The following is a 22,426-nucleotide window of genomic DNA, read 5'->3' on the forward strand; positions in this document are numbered from 1 at the left end:
CGGCACCCTCGGCACCTCCCCAACCTCAGCAGGGGCTCCTTTCTCTCCCGGGGCCTTCGACCCAGCCCATGTGGGGGCCCTGGACTAATGGGTGGGACGTGCATTCTCTCGCCAGCTCCTTTTCCACGATGACACTAGCCCCACCCACCTCGGTCTCTGACTGGGTGCCTCCTTCCACACCACCCCGGATGCAGGTATTATGTCTTCCACCTCCCCCCCCCCCCACCCTCCCTTCCTTCTTCCATCGTTGTTGGTAACGGATCTGCCCTACCAGTCACCTCAGTAGGTGACGCGGTCCTTCCCGGTCCTTTCCGTTTACCAACGTCCTTGTTGCCCCCAACATCATTCAGAATCTTCTTTCCGTCCGTCAGTTCACTACTGACAACTCTTGTTCTATGGAGTTTGACCTAGTTGGTCTATCTGTGAAGGATCTTGCCATCGGGACCCTTCTCGCTCGGTGTGACAGCCCCGGGCCCCTCTACACGCTTCGCCTGCCTGCTTCCCCTACATCGACCTCTGCCCCGCCTGTTCATGCAGCGGTCGCCTCCTCTGTGACTTGTCATCGTCGTCTCGGCCACCCCGGGCATGATGTGATGTCCAAGCTCTCCAGTAGTACTTCTGTTTCTGGTTGTAGGGGATCTTTTGAGCACCTCTGTCATGCTTGTCAGTTAGGTCGCCATGTTAGGCTCCCATTCCCCACCTCCTCTTCTAGGGCAGCAGGCATTTTTGATCTGATACACTGTGATGTATGGACATCCCCTGTAATCAGCATTTCTAGCTATAAGTACTATTTACTCATTCTCGATGACTTCTCGCATTACTTGTGGACTTTTCCTTTACGTCAAAAGTCGGATACTTATCCCACCCTGTCTCACTTCTTCGCTTGGGTATCCATTTAGTTCAGTCGCACCATCCGGAGTGTCCAGTGTGACAACGGACATGAATTCTGTAACAATGCGTCCCGTGACTTTTTCCTCTCTCGCGGCGTCCACCTCCATATTCGTGCCCCTACACATCTCCTCAGAAAGGCAGGGCTGAGCGCATGATTCGCACAGCGAACGATGTCATGCGCTCTCTGCTCTTTTAGGCTTCCCTTCCTACTCACTACTGGGCCGAAGCCCTCACCACTGCTACCTACCTCCTCAACCGTCTGCCCACCAAGGCGGTTGCCCACCCCACTCCTTACTTCGCTCTTTTCGGCACCCACCCCTCCTACGATCATCTTCGTGTCTTCGGGTGCACTTGCTACACTAATCTCGCCTCCACTGCTCCTCATGAATTAGCGCCCCGCTCCACTCATTGTGTCTTCCTCAGATACTCCCCCGACCATAAGGGGTACTGGTGTCTCGACCTCACCTCACACAGAGTCATCATATCTCGTCACGTCGTTTTTGACGAGTAGGATTTCCCCTTTTCCTCCTCTTCTTCCACTGCCTCTCTCACCGAGCTCGACATGTTCCTCGATCTCGACCCTATGTCCACTACTGGCGTCCCCCATCCCTGCAGGTCCGTCCACCGCGCCACCCTGCGCGGCCCCGCCTGCGATGCCCTCCCCCGCACAGCCTCGTGCGGCCTCGGCGCCTCCTGTGTCGCCTCGCGTGACCCCACCAGCGCCATCCTCCCCCGCACAGCCACGTGCGGCCTCGGCGTCTCCTCCATCGCCACGTGCGACCCCGGCGTCTCCCGCCCAGCCCCGTACGGCCCCGGCGTCCCGCTACACCGACCCCATCCAGACATACCAGCGTCGCGGTCACCGCGCTGCAACGGTTTGCCCTCGCGCCGAGCCCCTAGCCTATCACCCCGTCATCGTCCACCGAGATCCTCGCCACATCCACCCGATGGTCACCCGACGCGCGGCGGGTGTGCTCTGGGCCCCAGATCGGTTGATTCTCTCTGCGACCCCTTCTTCGGCCCTACCTCCGGTGCCCACAACTGTCCGTGGTGCGCTCGCCGACCCGCAGTGGCGGCGTGCCATGGAAGAGGAGTACGAGGCCCTCCAGGCTAACCACGCTTGGGACCTGGTACCTCGTCCCCATGGCGCCAACATGGTCACCGGGAAATGAATCTTCAAGCTGAAACTGCACGCTGACGGGTCCCTGGAGCGGTACAAGGCCCTCTATGTGCTCTGGGGCTTTACCTAGCGTCCTGGGGTCAACTACGACGAGACTTTCAGTCCAGTGGTCAAGCCTTCCACCGTCCGGACTGTTCTGACTCGCGCTCTATCCAGGGAATGGCCGTTCCACCAGCTCGACGTGAAGAACGCCTTCCTCCACGGCACCCTGACAGAGACGGTCTACTGCACTCAACCCGTTGGGTTTGTCGACCCTGCTCACCCCGACATGGTCTGCAAGCTCAACAAGTCCCTCTATGGCCTCAAGCAGGCCCCCCGGGCTTGGTATAGTCGCTTCGCCACCTTCTTGTGTTCGCAGGGCTTCGTCGAATCCAAGTCGGACACGTCCCTGTTCCTCCTCCGTCGCAGCCCGGACACTGCGTACCTCCTCTACGTCGACGATATTGTGCTCACCGCCTCCTCCCCTGAGCTCCTGCGTCGCATCATCTCCTGCCTCCAGCAGGAGTTTGCGATGAAGGACCTGGGGGCGCTCCACCACTTCCTAGGGGTCACTGTCGAGCGCCGTCCCCAGGGCATGTTCCTTCACCAGCGGCAGTACACCATCGACCTCCTTGAGCACGCTGGCATGGACGAGTGCAAGCCCTGCGCGACTCCGGTGGACACGCAGGGCAAGGTCTCCCCCCCCCCCGGTCGCCGATCCGACCGACTACCGGAGCATTGCCGGGGCACTCAAGTACCTCATCTTCACCAGGCCCGACATCACCTACGCCATCCAGCAGGTGTGCCTCCACATGCACGACCCTCGGGAGCCGCACCTCACCGTGATGAAGCGGATCCTGCGGTACTTACGTGGCACCCTCGACTTCGAGCTCCTTCTACGCCGGCCCTCGACCACGGAGCTTCGCGTCTACACCGATGCCGACTGGGCGGGTTGTCCCGACACGCGCCAGTCCACCTCGGGCTATGTCGTGTTCCTCGGAGACAGCCTCGTCTCCTGGTCATCAAAGCGCCGGTCGGTCGTCTCCCGCTCCAGCGCTGAGGTCGAGTACCGCGTCGTGGCCAACGGCGTGGCTGAGGCGGCCTGGCTCCGTCAGCTGCTCCAAGAGCTCCACAGTCTGCTGGCCACGAGCACCCTGGTTTTCTGCAACAACGTCAGCGCCATCTACCTCTCCACCAACCCCGTCCAACACCAGCGCATTAAACATGTCGAGATCGATCCACGTCCCGACCACCTCCCAGCTTGCTGACGTCTTCACCAAGGAGCTTCTGTCGATGGTGTTTGCGGAGTTTCGGTCCAGTCTCAACATTTGTAGTGGTTAGAGTTTCGACTGCGGGGGGTGTTAGAGTATCTATGGATATGGGCGTGTCCCATTAGGGTTATATACATGTGTAGCCATGTAGCTAGGGTTTTTTGTACAACACACTATCACAGGGTTGACTAAGATGAGAATGAGACATTCAGTCCAGTAGTGAAGCCTACTACTATCCGTGTCGTTCTCTCAGTGGCCCTCTCGTTCATGGACGGTCCATCAACTGGATGTCAAGAATGGCTTTCTCTATATGACTCTTACAAGATTGTCTATTGCAGTAAGTCAGCTAGTTTTTGAAAGGGAATTAGGCTTACACCTATTTCCTAATTGATTTTGGTGATTGAATTGCCCAACACAAATAATTGGACTAACTAGTTTGCTCTAGTCTATAAGTTATACAGGTGCCAAAGGTTCACACCAAGCCAATAAAAAGACCAAGAAAAGGGTTCAAACAAAGAGAGCAAGGGACAACCGAAGGCTGCCTTGGTCTGGCGCACCGGACTGTCCGATGTGCCACCGGACAGTGTCCGGTGCACCAGGGGACTCCAAGCCAAACTCTTCACCTTCGAGAATTCTCAGAGACGCTTCGCTATAATTCACCGGACTAGTGTCCGGTGCTCCAGAGGAGAGCGGCTCTGAACTCGCCAGCTTCGGATTTCCGCTCCGCTATAATTCACCGGACATGTTCGGTGCACACCGAACTGTCCGGTGAGCCAGCGGAGCAACGGCTACCTCGCGCCAACGGTCGACTGCAGGCGCGTTGAATGCGCGCCAGCGCGCGCAGAAGTCAGAGCACGCGCGGGTGGCACACCGGACAGTCTACAGGACTTGTCCGGTGCACCACCGGACAGCCAGGCGGGCCCACAAGTCAGAGCTCCAACGGTCGGAACCCAACGGCCTGGTGACGTGGCTGGCGCACCGGACAGTGTCCGGTGGCACACCGGACTATCCGGTGGCACACCGGACTGTCCGGTGCGACATGCGACAGCAGCCTCCACCAAACGGCTAGTTTGGTGGTTGGGGCTATAAATACCCCAACCACCCCCACATTCAAGTAATCCAAGTTTTTCACCTTCCAACTACTTACAAGAGCTCTAGCATTCAATTCTAGACACACCCAAGTGATCAAATCCTCTCCCAATTCCACAAAAGCTTTAGTGTTAAGTGAGAGAGATTTGTTGTGTTCTTTTGAGCTCTTGCGCTTGGATTGCTTCTTTTTCTCATTCGTTCTTGCGATCATCTCAATTGTAAACAAGGCAAGAGACACCAATTGTGTGGTGGTCCTTGCGGGAAGTTTGATTCCTAAATTGATTTGAGAAGAGAAGCTCACTCGGTCCGAGGGACCGTTTGAGAGAGAGAAAGGGTTGAAAGAGACCCGGTCTTTGTGACCACCTCAACGGGGAGTAGGTTTGCGAGAACCGAACCTCGGCAAAACAAATCCGCGTGTCACACTCTTTATTCGCTTGTGATTTGTTTTGCACCCTCTCTCGTGGACTCGATTATATTTCTAACGCTAACCCGGCTTGTAGTTGTGATTAAGTTTGTAAATTTCAGATTCGCCCTATTCACCCCCCCTCTAGGCGACTTTCAATTGGTATCAGAGTCTGGTGCTTCATTAGAGTCTAACCGCTCGAAGTGATGTCGGGAGATCACGCCAAGGAGATGGAGACCGGCGACAAGCCCACTACAAGCCACAGGAAAGCTTCATCGGAAGAGTCCCGCAACAAAGGGAAGGGGAAGGAGAAGAAATCCTCTTCCCACAAGTCGCATCGGAGTGGGGACAAGAAAAAGAAAATGAGGAAAGTGGTCTACTACGAGACCGACACTTCATCACCATCAACCTCCGGCCCCGATGCGCCGTCCATCACTTCTAAGCGCCATGAGCGTAAGAAGTTTAGTAAGATCCCTCTACGCTACCCTCGCATTTCTAGACATACTCCATTACTTTCCGTTCCATTAGACAAACCGCCAACCTTTGACGGTGAAGATTATGCTAGGTGGAGTGATTTAATGAAATTTCATCTAACCTCACTCCACAAAAGTATATGGAATGTTGTTGAGTTTGGAGCACAGGTACCATCCGTAGGGGATGAGGATTATGATGAGGACGAGGTGGCCCAAATCGAGCACTTCAACTCCCAAGCCACAACTATACTCCTCGCCTCTCTAAGTCGAGAGGAGTATAACAAAGTGCAAGGATTAAAGAGCGCCAAGGAAGTTTGGGACGTGCTCAAGACCGCGCACGAGGGTGATGAACTAACCAAGATCACCAAGCGGGAAACGATCGAGGGGGAGCTCGGTCGCTTCCGGCTTCGCAAAGGGGAAGAGCCACAAGACATGTACAACCGGCTCAAAACCTTGGTGAACCAAGTGCGCAATCTCGGGAGCAAAAAGTGGGATGACCACGAAATGGTTAAGGTTATTCTTAGATCACTTATTTTCCTTAACCCTACTCAAGTTCAATTAATTTGTGGTAATCCTAGATATACACTAATGACTCCTGAGGAAGTAATCGGGAATTTTGTGAGCTTTGAGTATATGATCAAGGGCTCAAAGAAAATCAATGAGCTAGATGATCCCTCCACATCCGAAGCACAACCGGTTGCATTCAAGGCAACGGAGGAGAAGGAGGAGTCTACATCAAGTAGACAACCAATCGACGCCTCAAAGCTCGACAATGAGGAAATGGCGCTCGTCATCAAGAGCTTCCGCCAAATCCTCAAACAAAGGAGGGGAAAGGACTACAAACCCCGCTCCAAGAAAGTGTGCTACAAATGTGGTAAGCCCGGTCATTTTATCGCAAAATGTCCATTATCTAGTGATAATGACAGGGGCGACGACAAGAAGGGGAGAAGAAAGGAGAAAAAGAAATACTACAAGAAGAAGGGTGGCGACGCCCATGTTTGCCGCGAGTGGGACTCGGACGAGAGCTCCTCCGACTCCTCCTCCGACGAGGACGCCGCCAACATCGCCATCAACAAGGGCCTTCTCTTCCCCAACGTCGGCCACAAGTGCCTCATGGCAAAGGACGGCAAAAAGAAGAATGTTAAATCTAAATCCTCCACTAGATATGAGTCCTCTAGCGATGATAATGCTAGTGATGAGGAAGATAATTTGTGTACCCTTTTTGTCAACCTAAACATGCAAAAAAAAGAAAAATTAAATAAATTGATTAGTGTCATTCATGAGAAGGATGATCTCTTGGACACTCAAGAGGACTTCCTTATTAAAGAAAACAAAAGGCATGTTAAGGTGAAAAATACTTATGCTCTAAAAGTAGAAAAGTGCGAAAAATTATCTAGTGAGCTAAGCACTTGCCATGAGACCATTGACAACCTTAGAAATGAAAATGCTAGTTTAAGTGCTAAGGTTGATTCAAATGTTTGTGAATTTCAATTCCGAATCTTAGAAATGATAATGATGATTTGCTAGCTAAGATTGAAGAATTAAACATTTCTCTTGCTAGCCTTAGAAATGAAAATAAAAGATTGCTTGCTAAGGCTAAAGAATTAGATGTTTGCAATATTACAATTTCCGATCTTAGAGATAAAAATGATATATTGCGTGCTAAGATTGTTGAACTTAATTCTTTCAAACCCTCTACATCTACCACTGAGCATGTCACTATTTGCACTAGATGTAGAGATGTTGATGTTAATGCTATTCATGATCACATGGCTTTAATTAAACAAAAAAATGATCATATAGCTAAACTAGATGCTAAAATTACCGAGCATGAACTAGAAAATGAAAAATTTAAGTTTGCTCGTAGTATGCTTTATAGAGGGAGACGCCCTGGCATTAAGGATGACACTGGCTTCCAACAGGGAGGCAATGTCAAACTTAATGCCCCTCCTAAGAAATTGTCCAACTTTGTTAAGGGCAAGGCTCCCATGCCTCAGGATAACGAGGGATACATTTTGTACCATGCCGGTTATCCTGAGAGCAAAATTAGGAGAATTCATTTTAGGAAGTCTCACTCTGGCCCTAACCATGCTTTTATGTATAAGAGTGAGACATCTAGTTCTAGGCAACCAACCCGTGCTAAGTTGCCTAAAAAGAAAACTCCAAGTGCATCAAATGATAATGACATTTCATTTAAAACTTTTGATGCATCTTATGTTTTAACTAACAAATCCGGCAAGTTAGTTGCCAAATATGTTGGGGGCAAACACAAGAGATCAAAGACTTGTGTTTGGGTACCCAAAGTTCTTGTGTCTAATGCCAAAGGACCCAAAACCATTTGGGTACCTAAAGTCAAGAACTAAACTTGTTTTGTAGGTTTATGCATCCGGGGGCTCAAGTTGGATTATCGACAGCGGGTGCACAAACCACATGACAGGGGAGAAGAAGATGTTCTCCTCCTATGAGAAAAACCAAGATCCCCAACGAGCTATCACATTCGGTGATGGAAATCAAGGTTTGGTCAAAGGTTTGAGTAAAATAGCTATATCTCCTGACCATTCCATTTCCAATGTTTTTCTTGTTGATTCATTAGATTACAATTTGCTTTCCGTATCTCAATTATGTCAAATGGGGTACAACTGTCTATTTACTGATGTAGGTGTCACTGTCTTTAGAAGAAGTGATGATTCAATAGCATTTAAGGGAGTGTTAGAGGGTCAGCTATACTTGGTAGATTTTGATAGAGCTGAACTCGACACTTGCTTAATTGCTAAAACTAACATGGGTTGGCTCTGGCACCGCCGACTAGCCCATGTTGGGATGAAAAATCTTCATAAACTTCTAAAGGGAGAACACATTTTAGGATTAACAAATGTTCATTTTGAGAAAGACAGGATTTGTAGCGCATGCCAAGCAGGGAAGCAAGTTGGAACCCATCATCCACACAAGAACATCATGACAACCGACAGGCCACTGGAGCTCCTACACATGGATCTATTCGGCCCGATTGCTTACATAAGCATCGGCGGGAATAAGTACTGTCTAGTTATTGTGGATGATTATTCTCGCTTCACTTGGGTGTTCTTTTTGTAGGAAAAATCTCATACCCAAGAGACATTAAAGGGATTCTTGAGACGGGCTCAAAATGAGTTCGGCTTGAGGATCAAGAAAATTAGAAGCGACAACGCGACGGAGTTCAAGAACTCTCAAATTGAAGGCTTCCTTGAGGAGGAGGGAATCAAGCATGAGTTCTCCTCTCCCTACACGCCACAACAAAATGGTGTAGTGGAGAGGAAGAATCGAACTCTATTGGACATGGCTAGAACCATGTTTGATGAGTACAAGACATCGGATCGGTTTTGGGCCGAGGCGGTCAACACCGCCTGCTACGCCATCAACCGGTTGTATCTACACCGAATCCTCAAGAAGACATCATATGAACTCCTAACCGGTAAAAAGTCCAATATTTCATATTTTAGAGTCTTTGGTAGCAAATGTTTTATACTTGTTAAAAAGGGTAGAAAATCTAAATTTGCTCCTCAGACTGTAGAAGGCTTTTTAGTAGGATATGATTCAAACACAAGGGTATATAGAGTCTTTAACAAGTCCTCCGGACAAGTTGAAGTTTCTTGTGACGTTGTGTTTGATGAGACTAACGGCTCTCAAGTAGAGCAAGTTGATCTTGATGAGATAGGTGATGAAGAGGCTCCATGCATCGCGCTAAGGAACATGTCCATTGGGGATGTGTGTCCTAAGGAATTTGAAAAGCCTCCAAATGCACAAGATCAACCATCCTCCTCCACGCAAGCATTTCCACCAACTCAAAATGAGGATGAGGCTCAAGTTGATGAAGGACAAGATCAAGAAGATGAGTCACCTCACGATAACGACAATGATCAAGGGGGAGATACAAATGATCAAGACAAGGAGGATGACGATCCAAGGCCGCCACACCCAAGAGTCCACCAAGCAATCCAACGAGATCACCCCGTCGACACCATCCACGGCGACATTCATAAGGGGGTAACTACTAGATCTCGTGTTGCACATTTTTGTGAGCATTACTCTTTTGTTTCCTCTATTGAGCCACATAGGATAGAGGAAGCACTTCAAGATTCGGATTGGGTGGTAGCGATGCAAGAGGAGCTCAACAACTTCACTAGGAACGAGGTATGGCATTTAGTTCCACGTCCTAATCAAAATGTTGTAGAAACCAAGTGGGTTTTCCGCAACAAGCAAGATGAGCATGGTGTGGTGACAAGGAACAAAGCTCGACTTGTGGCCAAAGGATATTCCCAAGTCGAAGGTTTGGATTTCGGTGAAACCTATGCACCCGTAGCTAGGCTTGAGTCAATTCGCATATTATTAGCCTATGCTACTTACCATGGCTTCAAGCTTTATCAAATGGACGTGAAGAGTGCCTTCCTCAATGGACCAATCAAGGAAGAGGTCTATGTTGAGCAACCTCCCGGCTTTGAAGATAGTGAGTACCCTAACCATGTGTATAAACTCTCTAAGGCGCTTTATGGGCTCAAGCAAGCCCAAGAGCATGGTATAAATGCCTTAGGGATTTCCTTATCACTAATGGATTCAAAGTCGGAAAGGCCGATCCTACTTTATTCACTAAAACTCTTGAAAATGACTTGTTTGTATGCCAAATTTATGTTGATGATATTATATTTGGGTCTACTAACGAGTCTACATGTGAAGAATTTAGTAGGATCATGACACAAAAATTCGAGATGTCAATGATGGGGGAGTTGAAGTATTTCTTAGGATTTCAAGTAAAGCAACTCCAAGAGGGCACCTTCCTAAGCCAAACGAAGTATACTCAAGATATTCTAAGCAAGTTTGGGATGAAGGATGCCAAACCCATCAAGACACCCATGGGAACCAATGGGCATCTCGACCTCGACACGGAAGGTAAATCCGTAGATCAAAAGGTATATCGGTCGATGATAGGCTCTTTACTCTATCTATGTGCATCTCGACCGGATATTATGCTTTCTGTATGCATGTGTGCAAGATTCCAAACCGACCCTAAGGAAGCTCACCTTACGGCCGTAAAACGAATCTTGAGATATTTAGTTTATACTCCTAAGTTTGGGCTTTGGTATCCTATGGGATCCACTTTTGATTTAATTGGTTATTCGGATGCCGATTGGGCGGGGTGTAAGATTAATAGAAAGAGCACATCGGGGACTTGCCAGTTCTTGGGAAGATCCTTGGTGTCTTGGGCTTCAAAGAAGCAAAATTCTGTAGCTCTTTCTACCGCCGAAGCCGAGTATATTGCCGCAGGCCATTGTTGCGCGCAATTACTTTGGATGAGGCAAACCCTTAGGGACTACGGTTACAAATTAACCAAAGTTTCTCTTCTATGTGATAATGAGAGTGCAATCCGCATGGCGGATAATCCCGTTGAACATAGCCGCACTAAACACATAGCCATTCGGTATCACTTCTTAAGGGATCACCAACAAAAGGGAGATATCGAGATTGCATACATTAATACTAAAGATCAATTAGCCGATATCTTTACCAAGCCACTTGATGAACAAACCTTTAACAAACTTCGGCATGAGCTAAATATTCTTGATTTTAGGAATTTCTTTTGATGTCTTGCACATATAGCTCATAAATTTACCTTTGATCATGTCTCTTTTATGTGCTATGACTAATGTGTTTCTAAGTGAATTTCAAACCAAGTCATAGGTATATTAAAAGGGAATTAGAGTCTTCGGCGAAGACAAAGGCTTCCACTCCGTAACTCATCCTTCGCCGTCGCTCTGAGCATCTCTCCGTCTTTGGTATAATCTTCACTCATGTTTTATTTGCCAAAGGGGAGAAAGTAGCTAGGATAAGGGTTCTAATGGTTCTGTTTTTGGCGATTTATGCCAAAGGGGGAGAGAGCATGAGCCCAAAGCAAAAGGACCGCACCACCACCTAATTTTAAAAACTAAGGATTTTCAATTGGTAAATTGGTATCTTATTGTGTTCAAAAGGGGTGAAAGTAGTATTTTCAAAATTGATATCTTAAAACCCTCTTGAACACTAAGAGGAGAATTTCATTTAAGGGGAGTTTTGTTTAAGTCAAAGGAAAAGCATTTGAAACAGGGGGAGAAAATTTCAAATCTTGAAAATGCTTCTCGAAATCTTATTCATTTACCTTTGACTATTTGCAAATGAACTTTGAAAAGAATTTACAAAAGAATTTTGCAAAAACAAAACATGTGGTGCAAGCGTGGTCCAAAATGTTGAAATTAAAGAAACAATCCATGCGTATCTTATAAGTATTTATTGGCTCAATTCCAAGTAACCTTTGCACTTCCAATTATGCAAACTAGTTCAATTATGCACTTCTATACTTGCTTTGGTTTGTGTTGGCATCAATCACCAAAAAGGGGGAGATTAAAAGGGAATTAGGCTTACACCTATTTCCTAATTGATTTTGGTGATTGAATTGTCCAACACAAATAATTGGACTAACTAGTTTGCTCTAATCTATAAGTTATACAGGTGCCAAAGGTTCACACCAAGCCAATAAAAAGACCAAGAAAAGGGTTCAAACAAAGAGAGCAAGGGACAACCGAAGGCTGCCCTGGTCTGGCGCACCGGACTGTCCGGTGTGCCACCGGACAGTGTCCGGTGCACCAGGGGACTCCAAGCCAAACTCTTCACCTTCGAGAATTCTCAGAGACGCTTCGCTATAATTCACCGGACTGTCCGGTGCACCACCAGACAGTGTCCGGTGCTCCAGAGGAGAGCGGCTCTGAACTCGCCAGCTTCGGATTTCCGCTCCGCTATATTTCACCGAACATGTCCGGTGCACACCGGATTGTCCGGTGAGCCAGCGGAGCAACGGCTACCTCGCGCCAACGGTCGACTGCAGGCGCATTGAATGCGCGCCAGCACGCACGGGTGGCACACCGGACAGTCTACAGGACTTGTCCGGTGCACCACCGGACAGCCAGGCGGGCCCACAAGTCAGAGCTCCAACGGTCGGAACCCAACGGCCTGGTGACGTGGCTGGCGCACCGGACAGTGTCCGGTGGCACACCGGACTGTCTGGTGCGACATGCGACAGCAGCCTCCACCAAACGGCTAGTTTGGTGGTTGGGGCTATAAATACCCCAACCACCCCCACATTCAAGTAATCCAAGTTTTCCACCTTTCAACTACTTACAAGAGCTCTAGCATTCAATTCTAGACACACCCAAGTGATCAAATCCTCTCCCAATTCCACAAAAGCTTTAGTGTTAAGTGAGAGAGATTTGTTGTGTTCTTTTGAGCTATTGCGCTTGGATTGCTTCTTTTTCTCATTCGTTCTTGCGATCATCTCAATTGTAAACAAGGCAAGAGACACCAATTGTGTGGTGGTCCTTGAGGGAAGTTTGGTTCCCAAATTGATTTGAGAAGAGAAGCTCACTCGGTCCGAGGGACCGTTTGAGAGAGGGAAAGGGTTGAAAGAGACCCGGTCTTTGTGACCACCTCAACGGGGAGTAGGTTTGCGAGAACCGAACCTCGGTAAAACAAATCCGCGTGTCACACTTTTTATTCGCTTGCGATTTGTTTTGCACCCTCTCTCGTGGACTCGATTATATTTCTAACGCTAACCCGGCTTGTAGTTGTGATTAAGTTTGTAAATTTCAGATTCGTTCTATTCACCCCCCTCTAGGCGACTTTTAGTTTTGTTGACTCTACTCAGCCTAGATCTGCAAGCTCAACAAGTACCTCTATGGTTTGAAACAGGCCCCCATGTTTGGTATAGCTGGTTTGCCATATATATGCTCTCCATGGGTTTTTGTTGAGGCTAGGTCGGACACCTCTTAGTTCATCTACCAATGTGGCAATGGCATTGTGTACCTCCTATACGTTGATGATATTGTGTTCACTGCCTCTTCTTTGGGGCCATTGCATCAGATCATTATTGTCCTTCAGCACAAATTCCCTATGAAGGATTTGGGTCCTCTTCATTTTCTGGGGATTGCTATTGTGTCACCCGGATGGCCTATTTCTTCATCAACGGAAGTACACCCTGGATATCTTGGACTTGGAGCGTTGACATGTTGGACTGCAAGCCATGTGCGACATAGGCGGACACGCAAACCAAGGTCTTTGGTGATGATGCCCCTATCAATGACCATACGGCCTACCGCAGTCTTGTTGACGCTCTTTAGTATCTCACCTTCACTCGGCTGTGTATGCTATCAAGTAGGTCTGCCTCTACATGCATATGATCCTTTGGTACCTTCAGGGTACTGTCGACTACAGGTTCCATCTTCGACGCTCCTCCACACATGAGCTGGTCTACATCGATGCTGACTGGGTTGGGTGCCAGAACACCCACCGGTCTACCTCCAGTTATGCTATGTTTTTGGGGGCAACCTCATATCTTGGTCCTCTAAGCGTCAGCATGTGGTCTCCCGCTCCAGTGTCGAGGCTGAGTATCGGGTTGTCACTAATAGGGTGGATGAGGCAAGCTGGTTGCGTCAGCTCCTCCAGATGCTTCACAACCGCCTCATCAAGAGCACACTTGTCTATTACGACGACGTCAACACTGTCTACCTCTCTGTCAACCCCGTCTAGTACCAGTGCACAAAGCATGTTGAGATCAACCTTCACTTCATCCATGAGCGCATTGCTCGTTGCTATCGAGGACGTCTGTGTTCATCACGTCCCGACGAGTTCACTAAGGGTCTTCCCTCATCATTCTCCTAGTTTCGGTCCAGTATCAACGTTTGTCATGGCTTGAGTTTCGATTACGGGGGGTGTTAGACTATTTCTTTTATGTTTAGTGTTATGGGCCTAGAGCCCAGTCCATGTAACCCTGGTATATATGTAATACTCAACCCATTCAATGGGTTAGGGTTTTTACACCTTCCAACATGCAGAACTGATCAGATGCATTGCCAAGTAGAAATGTAATCTTTTAGACGGTCCATATACAAGAAATGCACAACAATTTTAGGTTTGTTTAGACTACGGATGCCATTGGAGAGCTCCATGCCATGCTGCTGATCTTCCCAAGCACTCCAGGCATGATAAAGCATTCTACTCAGTTCTGGTAAAGCCAAGATGAAGTTCCACCTTACCAGTCCGTGGTTCAATGCCAATGTCACTTGCCAAGTTTGGGGAATCATGACTAGTCATTGTGCTCTAAGTCTAGGGCCTAAATCTTGCCTCAAACATGAATGAACAATGGAAAAATTCTAGGGGGCATGTGTGCGATCTTATGATGTTCATGTAGTTGGTTTGCTGTACATGTTACTTTACTCCCTCCGGTATCGAAATAGTAGTCGTTTTAGCCTTACACTCAAGGTCTAGCAAAACTAGTCGTTTCTGCTTTTTAAGTTAGCATTGATTAACTTTGCCCCTAATTACACTCCATAACTTTAGTGTCCGCAACTTCATTATCTGCGTTTCCTAGAGGACTGCACGCGCGTGGGGCCGGCGCGTCTGTGTCTCTTTGCATGCATGTATTCTACTAGATGTCTCTTCACAAACCGCTGCTAAAAATGTCGAGCGAATGCATGTGGGAAAATCAAGCACATGCAACGCCATAAAAATGGGTAATAAAACAGGGCGTGTGGCCAAGAAGAATCAAACCACGGTGGCTGCAATAGAGATCGAACTGACCAGCTGGAACGGCTAAGACAACTCAATAGCAGAGGCAACAAAACATATTTAATAGGGGCACGACTGGAAATATGACTTCTAGTTGATCAGTCCTTGGTATGTGGTTTCATGTCCAAAACGACTAGTATTTTGAAACTGGAGAGAGTATCTAATATACCAAATGGGACAAACTACGAACCTAATTGACCTGTCAATGCCCAACACCAGATTTTGCAGTTATAATGCTTTTCTGTTAGTAAATATGTTACCTAATCGAAAGCACAGACCACTTTATCTAATATGTCAAATAACACAAAGTATGAACCTTAAGGACCGGTCAAAGCTTCACACTAGAGTTCCCATTTTTCATGCTTTTTGGTTAGTACATATGTTGCCCGACTGAACAAGAAACTTTTGAACCATAATTCAGCTTGAAAAGGAAAAACAGAAACAGCTAGGGCCTACAATAATGCAATGGAATAAATAAACACAAACAAATTTGTTAGACCATGAACAATACAGATACTTTAAGAAAGCAGCTATTGTGCTCACATTTGTGACTCAGAGTCTTTACGAGGGTCATATCCTCTTCTGATCCAAAATTTTCCAAAGGGTCCAGTAGAGAAGTAGTATCCAGCTCTAAACAGAAGCCTGAGCAAACAAAAAGACATGAACACAGACCAAGCAAATAAAGTAACAGTTGAAATACATAACAAAGGATTGACAAATAACAAAGAGTGGAAGGCATAAATAAACCTTTTGAATTGGTTTTGAGAGACATGCACATTATCATCAAGGAACCGCTCATAAAGTGATTGCCTTGGCCACACAGGGCGCTCATCAAACAATTTGCAAACAGCCATTTGCCAACCCCATTCTACAGAATTCTTTCTAATGTGGTCTTCCCAATTAATCTTCTCCGGGACAAGTATATGACAGTTAAGATCACAAAAAAGGCATGCACATATTGGACAATTACATCATGACCAATGTACAAGACGCAGGCATGAAACAAAACCTTTAGACTGAGAGGGAACAAGATTTTGCTTCCTGTAAAAAGAATATCACATTGTCCTCACTAAAAATAACATGCAAAACGAGTAGCATAAATAGGTTTTTTTTCATTATAGCTATAAGATATGGTTATGGTGCTTGCCATTCCACTACCCAAAGAATCAACACGAATATGGATTTCATGCCCATTAAAGGGATAAATTCATGATTTAGCAAGTAATAGACCTTCATAAGAATGTGGTAATTGATAATGTATGGTAGGTACTTCTGAAAATCACTGTAACAGTATCTGGACATTGCATATGCATCTGATATTGGAATGCATCCAAAGCAAAACAGAAAGAATCATGTACTGAAAATAAATCAAATACTATTCATGCGCTTCTCGAACCCTAAAACCAAAACAGGTACATCTTGGACCCTCATTCACAGCTACAGCCTCTTCTTATGTCCTTTTCTGGCAGTCACTCATGCTTTTCCACACACTACACCTGGACCCAGCCCCACAGTGGGTTCCTCTGCCTGCCACTCTTCTTCGGTTCCTTCCTTGAATTGATTGTTCATTCTTTTCTATAAGTTGTATTCTCTTGAATTACCTTTCCAGTTTCCACACAAATAGAAGTTCTATTTGTCCCATTTCTGATTTATTACCTCTTTTAGTTGCATTAGATTTTTCATTAATTAGTATGTACATACTTCATGAAGATCACGATATCCTAGAGACATAGACAAATTTTCCCAAAGGATATCTTGAGTGTTGAACGGAAGCGCCAGAGTTGGTCCAACATTCATCTGCAACCAAAGAATAAAGCCATAATTGATAGATTCAGTTAGCCCTTTTATACTAGGTAGAGTGCATGTATCTCTGAGAAAAAACTTTCCATGGCAATGCATAAGAAATCATATATGTCAAGCCAAAAATAAAGATTATATACCTCCCACCGTTCTTGTACAACTCCCCTGTGCATGGTTTTAGATATGGCATTGGACGATGGTACAAGCCTAGAACAATAGCATCATTAAATATTAGGCAGATTTATGGCATTGGATGATGGTAGAAGCCTAGAACAATAGCATTAATAATATTTGTGGGAAACCCTAACCCTAACAAGGGGTTGGGTGATGTATTAATAGACTAAGTTAGTAGGGCCTGGCCCATTACACAGGGGTGAGAACGTAAATACACGGGGTAAACCCTAAACCCTAAATGGGTACTCTAACATCCCCGCAGTCGCAACTCTTATCCTGTACAGATGTTGAGACTGGATCGAAAGTCTAAAATACACTCAACAGTAACCCCTTGGTGAAGATGTCGGCGAACTGCAGCGTGGTGGGGACGCTGAGAACCCGAACGTCACCGCTAGCGACATGCTCGTGGACGAAGTGCAGGTGGATCTCCACGTGCTTCGTGCGCTGATGTTGCACGGGGTTTGTGGAGGTAGACCGCGCTGACGTTATCGCAGTAGACAAGGGTTGCGCGCTGAAGAGGGTTGTGGAGCTCGTGTAGAAGCTAGCGCATCCAGGAGGCCTCTGCCACGTCGTTGGCCACAGCGCATTTTTCGGCCTCTGCGCTAGAGCGGGAGACGGCGGGCTGCCACTTGGCGGCCCAGGAGACGAGGTTGGCGCCCAGGAACACGGCATAACCGGAAGTGGACCAGCGCGTGTCGGTACAGCCGGCCCAGTCAGCGTCGGTGTAGACCACGAGTTCGGGGATGGTCGGAGAAGGAGGTCGTAATCGAGGGAGCCGCGGAGGTAGTGCAGGATCCGCTTGAGAGCGGTGAGATGGGGCTCTGCAGGGTGTGCATATGCAAGCACACCTGTTGGACGGTGTAGGCGATGTCGGGCCTACAAAAGGTGAGGTACTACAGCGCGCCGGTCAGGCTCAGGTAAGACGTCGCGTCGGTGACTAGGGGCCTATCGTTCTCAGTGAGCTTCGCCTGAGTGTCGACAGGCGTGGAGCAGGGATTGCAGTCGTACATGCCAGCCCGCTCCAGGATGTCGATGGCGTACTGACGCTGGTGAAGGAAGAGACTCTAGGACCGGTGTTCGGCGGTGATGCTGAGGAAGTGGTGGAGAGGCCCCAAGTCCTTCATCGCGAATTCTCGCTGAAGGGCGACGATCGTGCGCTGTAGAAGGTCGGCGGTGGATGTCGTGAGCACAATATTGTCGACGTAGAACAGGAGGTAGACGGTGTCATTGCCGCATCGGTAGATGAAGAGTGACGTGTCCGACTTGGCCTCGATGAAGCCGATGGAGGCCAAGTAGGAGGCGAAGCGACTGTACCATGCCCGCGGCGCCTGCTTGAGGCCATATAGGAAGCGGTACAGCCGGCAGACCAGATCCGGGTCAGTGGCGTCAGAGTGTCGTGGAGGAAGGCATTCTTGATGTCGAGCTGATGGATCGCCCAGTCCCTGAATAGGGCGAGGGAGAGGATGGCGCGAACGGTGGCGAACTTGACGACGGGGCTTAAGGTCTCGTCGTAGTCCACTCTGGGGCGCTAGGTGAAGCCCCGAAGGACCCAACAGGCCTTCTAGCGGTCGAGGGAGCCATCTGAGGTCAGCTTGTGGCGAAAGAGCCACTTGCCGGGACCACTTTGGTGCCTGATGGACACAACACCAGGTCCCAGGTGTGGTTGGCCAACAGAGCCGTGTACTCCTCCATAGCACGACGCCAGTGTGGGTCGGCGAGGGCGGTGTGAACGGAGGGGGGCGAGGAGGCGTCCGGAGGAGTGTCGGTCGTATCAGCGGCCAGAATCAGTCGGTCGATGGGGCGAAGAACGCTGACGGTGCGTCGAGTCACCATCGGGTGGACGTGCCCGGGGTCGCGGTGGATGGCGACCGGGTGGTACACAGGCGGCTCAGAGCGGACCGTCGGGACGTCGGGGGTCACGGGCGTGGCCGGCTCACGGCGGTGATAGACGGCGGCGGGTTCGGCAAAGCGAGCCACGCTCGTCGATGGACCCGGGTCAGTGGGTGTTGAGGGAGTGGCGCGCCCGCGGCGATGGTAGACAAGGGCAGGGTCGGCGAAGCGAGCCTCGCTCGTCGACTGGGCCGCGCATGGCGCGGGAGGAGTCGACGGGGCCGCGCGAGGCGTAGGTAGGGACGACGGGGCCGCGCGTGGCGCTGGCATGGTCGACGGGGCCGCGCGTAGCGCAGGCAGGGTCAACGAGGCCGCGTGTCGCGCAAGAAGAGGCGCGAGCGGAGGCGTCGAGGCCGCACGTGGTGCAGGCAACGGCGCAAGGCGGGGCGCCTGGGGTGGAGGGGTAATCGGATCGGACTCAAATAGGGAGTCGAGATCGATGGGTGGGGAGGAGCCAGCAAGGGGAAACACATCTTCGTCGAAAACGACGTGATGAGAGATGATGAGAGGTCAAGACAATGATACCCCTTGTAGTTAGGGGAGTAGCCAAGGAAGAGGCAACGAGTGGAGCGAGGCGATAGCTTATGAGGAGCGGTGGCGGAAGTGTTAGGATAGCAGGCACAGTCCAACACACGAAGGTGGTCGTAGGAGGGGGTTGTGTCGTATAGGGCGAAGTGGGGAGTAGGGTTGCTCACCGCCTTCGAGGGAAGACGATTGAGGAGGTGTGTGGCGGTGTTCAAGGCCTCTGCCCAGTAGCTGGCAGGGAGAGACGCCTGGAAGAGAAGGCAGCGGATCATATTGGTGGTGGTGTGAATCATGAGTTCGGCCCGACCGTTCTGTGCAGAGGTGTAGGGGCACGAGAGACGCAATTGGTGAGAAAATAAGAACGGGAGGCGTGGTTGTCGAACTCGCGGCCATTGTCACACTGTAGGGCACGGACCGGCCGACGGAACTGGGTGGATACCCAGGCGAAGAAGTCTGTGATGGTGGTGAACGTGTCGGACTTCAACCGAAGAGGAAAAGTCCAAAGAAAATGGGAAAATCATCCAAAACCACCAAGTAGTATTTATAACCAGAAAGACTGAGTACAGGGAGGTCCAGAGATCACAATGAACCAGGTCAAAAGCCTGCCTCTGCCCGAGAAGTAGTAAATGGGAGACGAGTATGTCGGCCTAACTGACAAGCATGACAGAGGCCCTCAAAATGTCCCCTACTACATGAAGGATCTAAACTGCTGGTGATCTTGGTCATGACGTCGAGTCCTGGATGGCCGAGACGACGATGCCAAGTGGTGGGGGGAGGTGGAGACGCGCCGGTGGTGGAAGACCGGAGCGTGTAGAGTGGCCCCGCGCTGTCACAGCGGGCGAGAGGGGTCCTGGTGGCCAGATCCTTCGCAGAAAAACCAGAGGGGTCAAACTCAATGGAACAAGAATTGTCGATGGTGAACCGACGAACAGAAAGGAGATTATGGGTGATGTGTGGGGCTACGAGAACGTCGTTGAGATAGAACGGCCCAAGGAGAACCGAGGCACCTACTGAGGTGGCCGGCAGAGTGGAACCGTTTCCAACGACGATCGAGGAGGGATAGGAGGAATGAGGGGGATGTGAGCGAGAGAGTGTGCCTACAATGGGGGTGGTGTGGTAGGAAGCATCGGAGTAGATGACCCAGTCAGATGAGGGTGGGGCCATCGCCATGGTGCTAAAAGCGGCGGCGAAGAAGGTGTGATCCCATCCTCCAACCGGTGGGAGCTAGGGCGGAGCTGGCGACATCGGTGGCACGTCGTAGGGCGACGATGGCATGTTGTAGAGCGGCGTATTCAGGAGAGCCGGCGTCGTAGGACGGGAGGCACTCGGGGCCTAACCCAGCCACATGGAGATGGTCCCGGTCCAGGGGTTGTAGAATGACGGCCTTGACTGGCCGACACCCCGACCGGAGGGACCAGCTCGGGTGGAGCCGCCACCCCCTCGGCCGCCCTTGCGGGGGCGACGACCACCGTCGGCGGTGGAAGCCGGACGAGGAGCCACAGGGGTGAGGGAGGAGCGCGGGTAGGTGGTCCTGTCGGCGGAGGACGAGGGGCCTACTCCCGAAGGGCGTCTGGCCGCCGGGAGGAGCGTTGTAGAGGGCCGGGGCTAGAGCGGGAGCCTCAGTCGCCATGGTGAGCTCCTCAAGGAGAAGCTCGTCCCGCACGGCATGGAAGGTGGGAAAGGACACGGTCCTCTTGATGAGAGCCTTCAGGTGGCCATAGCGGGGCTGAGGCCACGCGGAAGGTTCAACACCAAGGTGCAGTCGGCGACCGACTCGCCGAGGTCGCGGAGGGAGCCTGCCATGCCCTTCATCTGGCAGCGATACTCCCCCATGGAGAGAGCTGATGGAATTGGGCGTCGAGGTGGAGGGCCTGAGCGTCCCGGTTCCCGAGGAACTGTTCCTCGAGGATAAGCCACGCCTGATGACCATGTCCTCCTGGTCACGGATGATGTCCTGGAGCTCAACGTTGATGGTACCGTGGAGCCACGAGAGCACCACACTGTCCATCAGCCACCAGGATGGAGACGGTGGGCCGACGAGGTCGGCTAGAGCATATCGTCGAAGCGTGAGGAGGACCTGCCCCGCCAACGAGGGTAGTGGAAGGATGTCGGGTCCAACACGATGGACACAAGGGACCGTATGTTGTGCAGCCCGACGGCCTGAGCGTGGAGAGCGGCGATGTGGTCAGCGTCGAGTCCAGAGGCTAGGGGAGCCTCAGGAGTGACCGGATCACCGGAGAAGCCATTTGGGCGACCGGAGGAGCCACCTGGGCGACCGGAGGGTGGCCGAGGATGAGGCGCTGCGCGGTGGCCATATGCGCAATCAGGGCGGCACCCGTGGCGCGCTCCTGCTCCAGGGCAAGGGCGAGGGATGTGGCGCGCTCGTGCTCCTGCGAGGCGGCCACAGCAGCCTGGATCGTGGCGATGGCAACGAGCAACGCAAGGTTGGTGGCGGTAGCCATAAGCGCGGGAGCAGCGGGAGTGAAACCCGACAGGGGCGCTGTGGCGTGGCTGAGAGGTCGCCGGGGAGAAGCCCGAGGCCGGCAATGAAGGGGGGTCGTCCCCGACGAGAGTGCTGGTGCGGAGGGGTGTTGTGCATACACCGGGACACCGGGGATGAGGCAGAGACCGCCGGAGGAGTGGAGACCGAGCAGTGCGGCTTGTGAGGCGGCGGCTGCGCGCCGTCGGCCAGGCCCGTGGCGAGGTCGCCGACCGCCAGGCGACGCTGGTCAGGGGGGGCGCCGGTGGCGGCCAGGGCCATGTTAGAGGCCGCCCCAGCGGCGGTGAGCAAGGGGAGCCCCAGTGGGCGGACGCGACGGCGGAGGGCCGGATGGGGCCGACGGCTTCGGGATCCGGTGATGGCGGCGGTAGTCGGGACGGGCGGCGGCAGCTAGAGAGGCAGGCGGCGTTGGGGGTGTTGGAGGTGGGGAAGGGGTCGGCGTTGGGAAGATGGGGGAGTGGCGGCGGCTGCACAGAGGGAGGAGCCGGTGGCGGCTAGGGAGGGAAGGGCAGCCGACGGCTGGAAAGGGTAGAGGGGCAGCCAGCGGCTTAGAGAGGGGAGGGAAGAAAAAACTGGCTCTATACCATGTGGGAAACCCTAACCCTAACAAGGGGTTGGGTGATGTAT

At 50.7% G+C, this 22,426-nt stretch overlaps 1 protein-coding gene across 9 annotated transcripts in view; it reads right to left on the reverse strand.

The window, feature by feature from the left end:
• LOC100192729 (uncharacterized) overlaps nt 1-22,426 on the reverse strand; it is an 88,996-nt gene that overhangs the window by 61,613 nt on the left and 4,957 nt on the right. For all 9 annotated transcript variants that reach the window (XM_008663147.2, XM_035962872.1, XM_008663144.2 and 6 more), the window contains 4 exons: nt 16,851-16,917; nt 16,665-16,707; nt 15,658-15,829; nt 15,454-15,552 (listed from right to left, as the gene is read on the reverse strand). In XM_008663147.2, coding sequence (XP_008661369.1) covers nt 15,454-15,552; nt 15,658-15,829; nt 16,665-16,707; nt 16,851-16,917 — 381 coding nt within the window. The remainder of the gene's footprint in view (nt 1-15,453; nt 15,553-15,657; nt 15,830-16,664; nt 16,708-16,850; nt 16,918-22,426) is intronic.

The sequence above is a fragment of the Zea mays genome, chromosome 10 (genome assembly GCF_902167145.1).
Source record: "Zea mays cultivar B73 chromosome 10, Zm-B73-REFERENCE-NAM-5.0, whole genome shotgun sequence".
In the NCBI taxonomy this organism is placed as follows: domain Eukaryota; kingdom Viridiplantae; phylum Streptophyta; class Magnoliopsida; order Poales; family Poaceae; genus Zea; species Zea mays.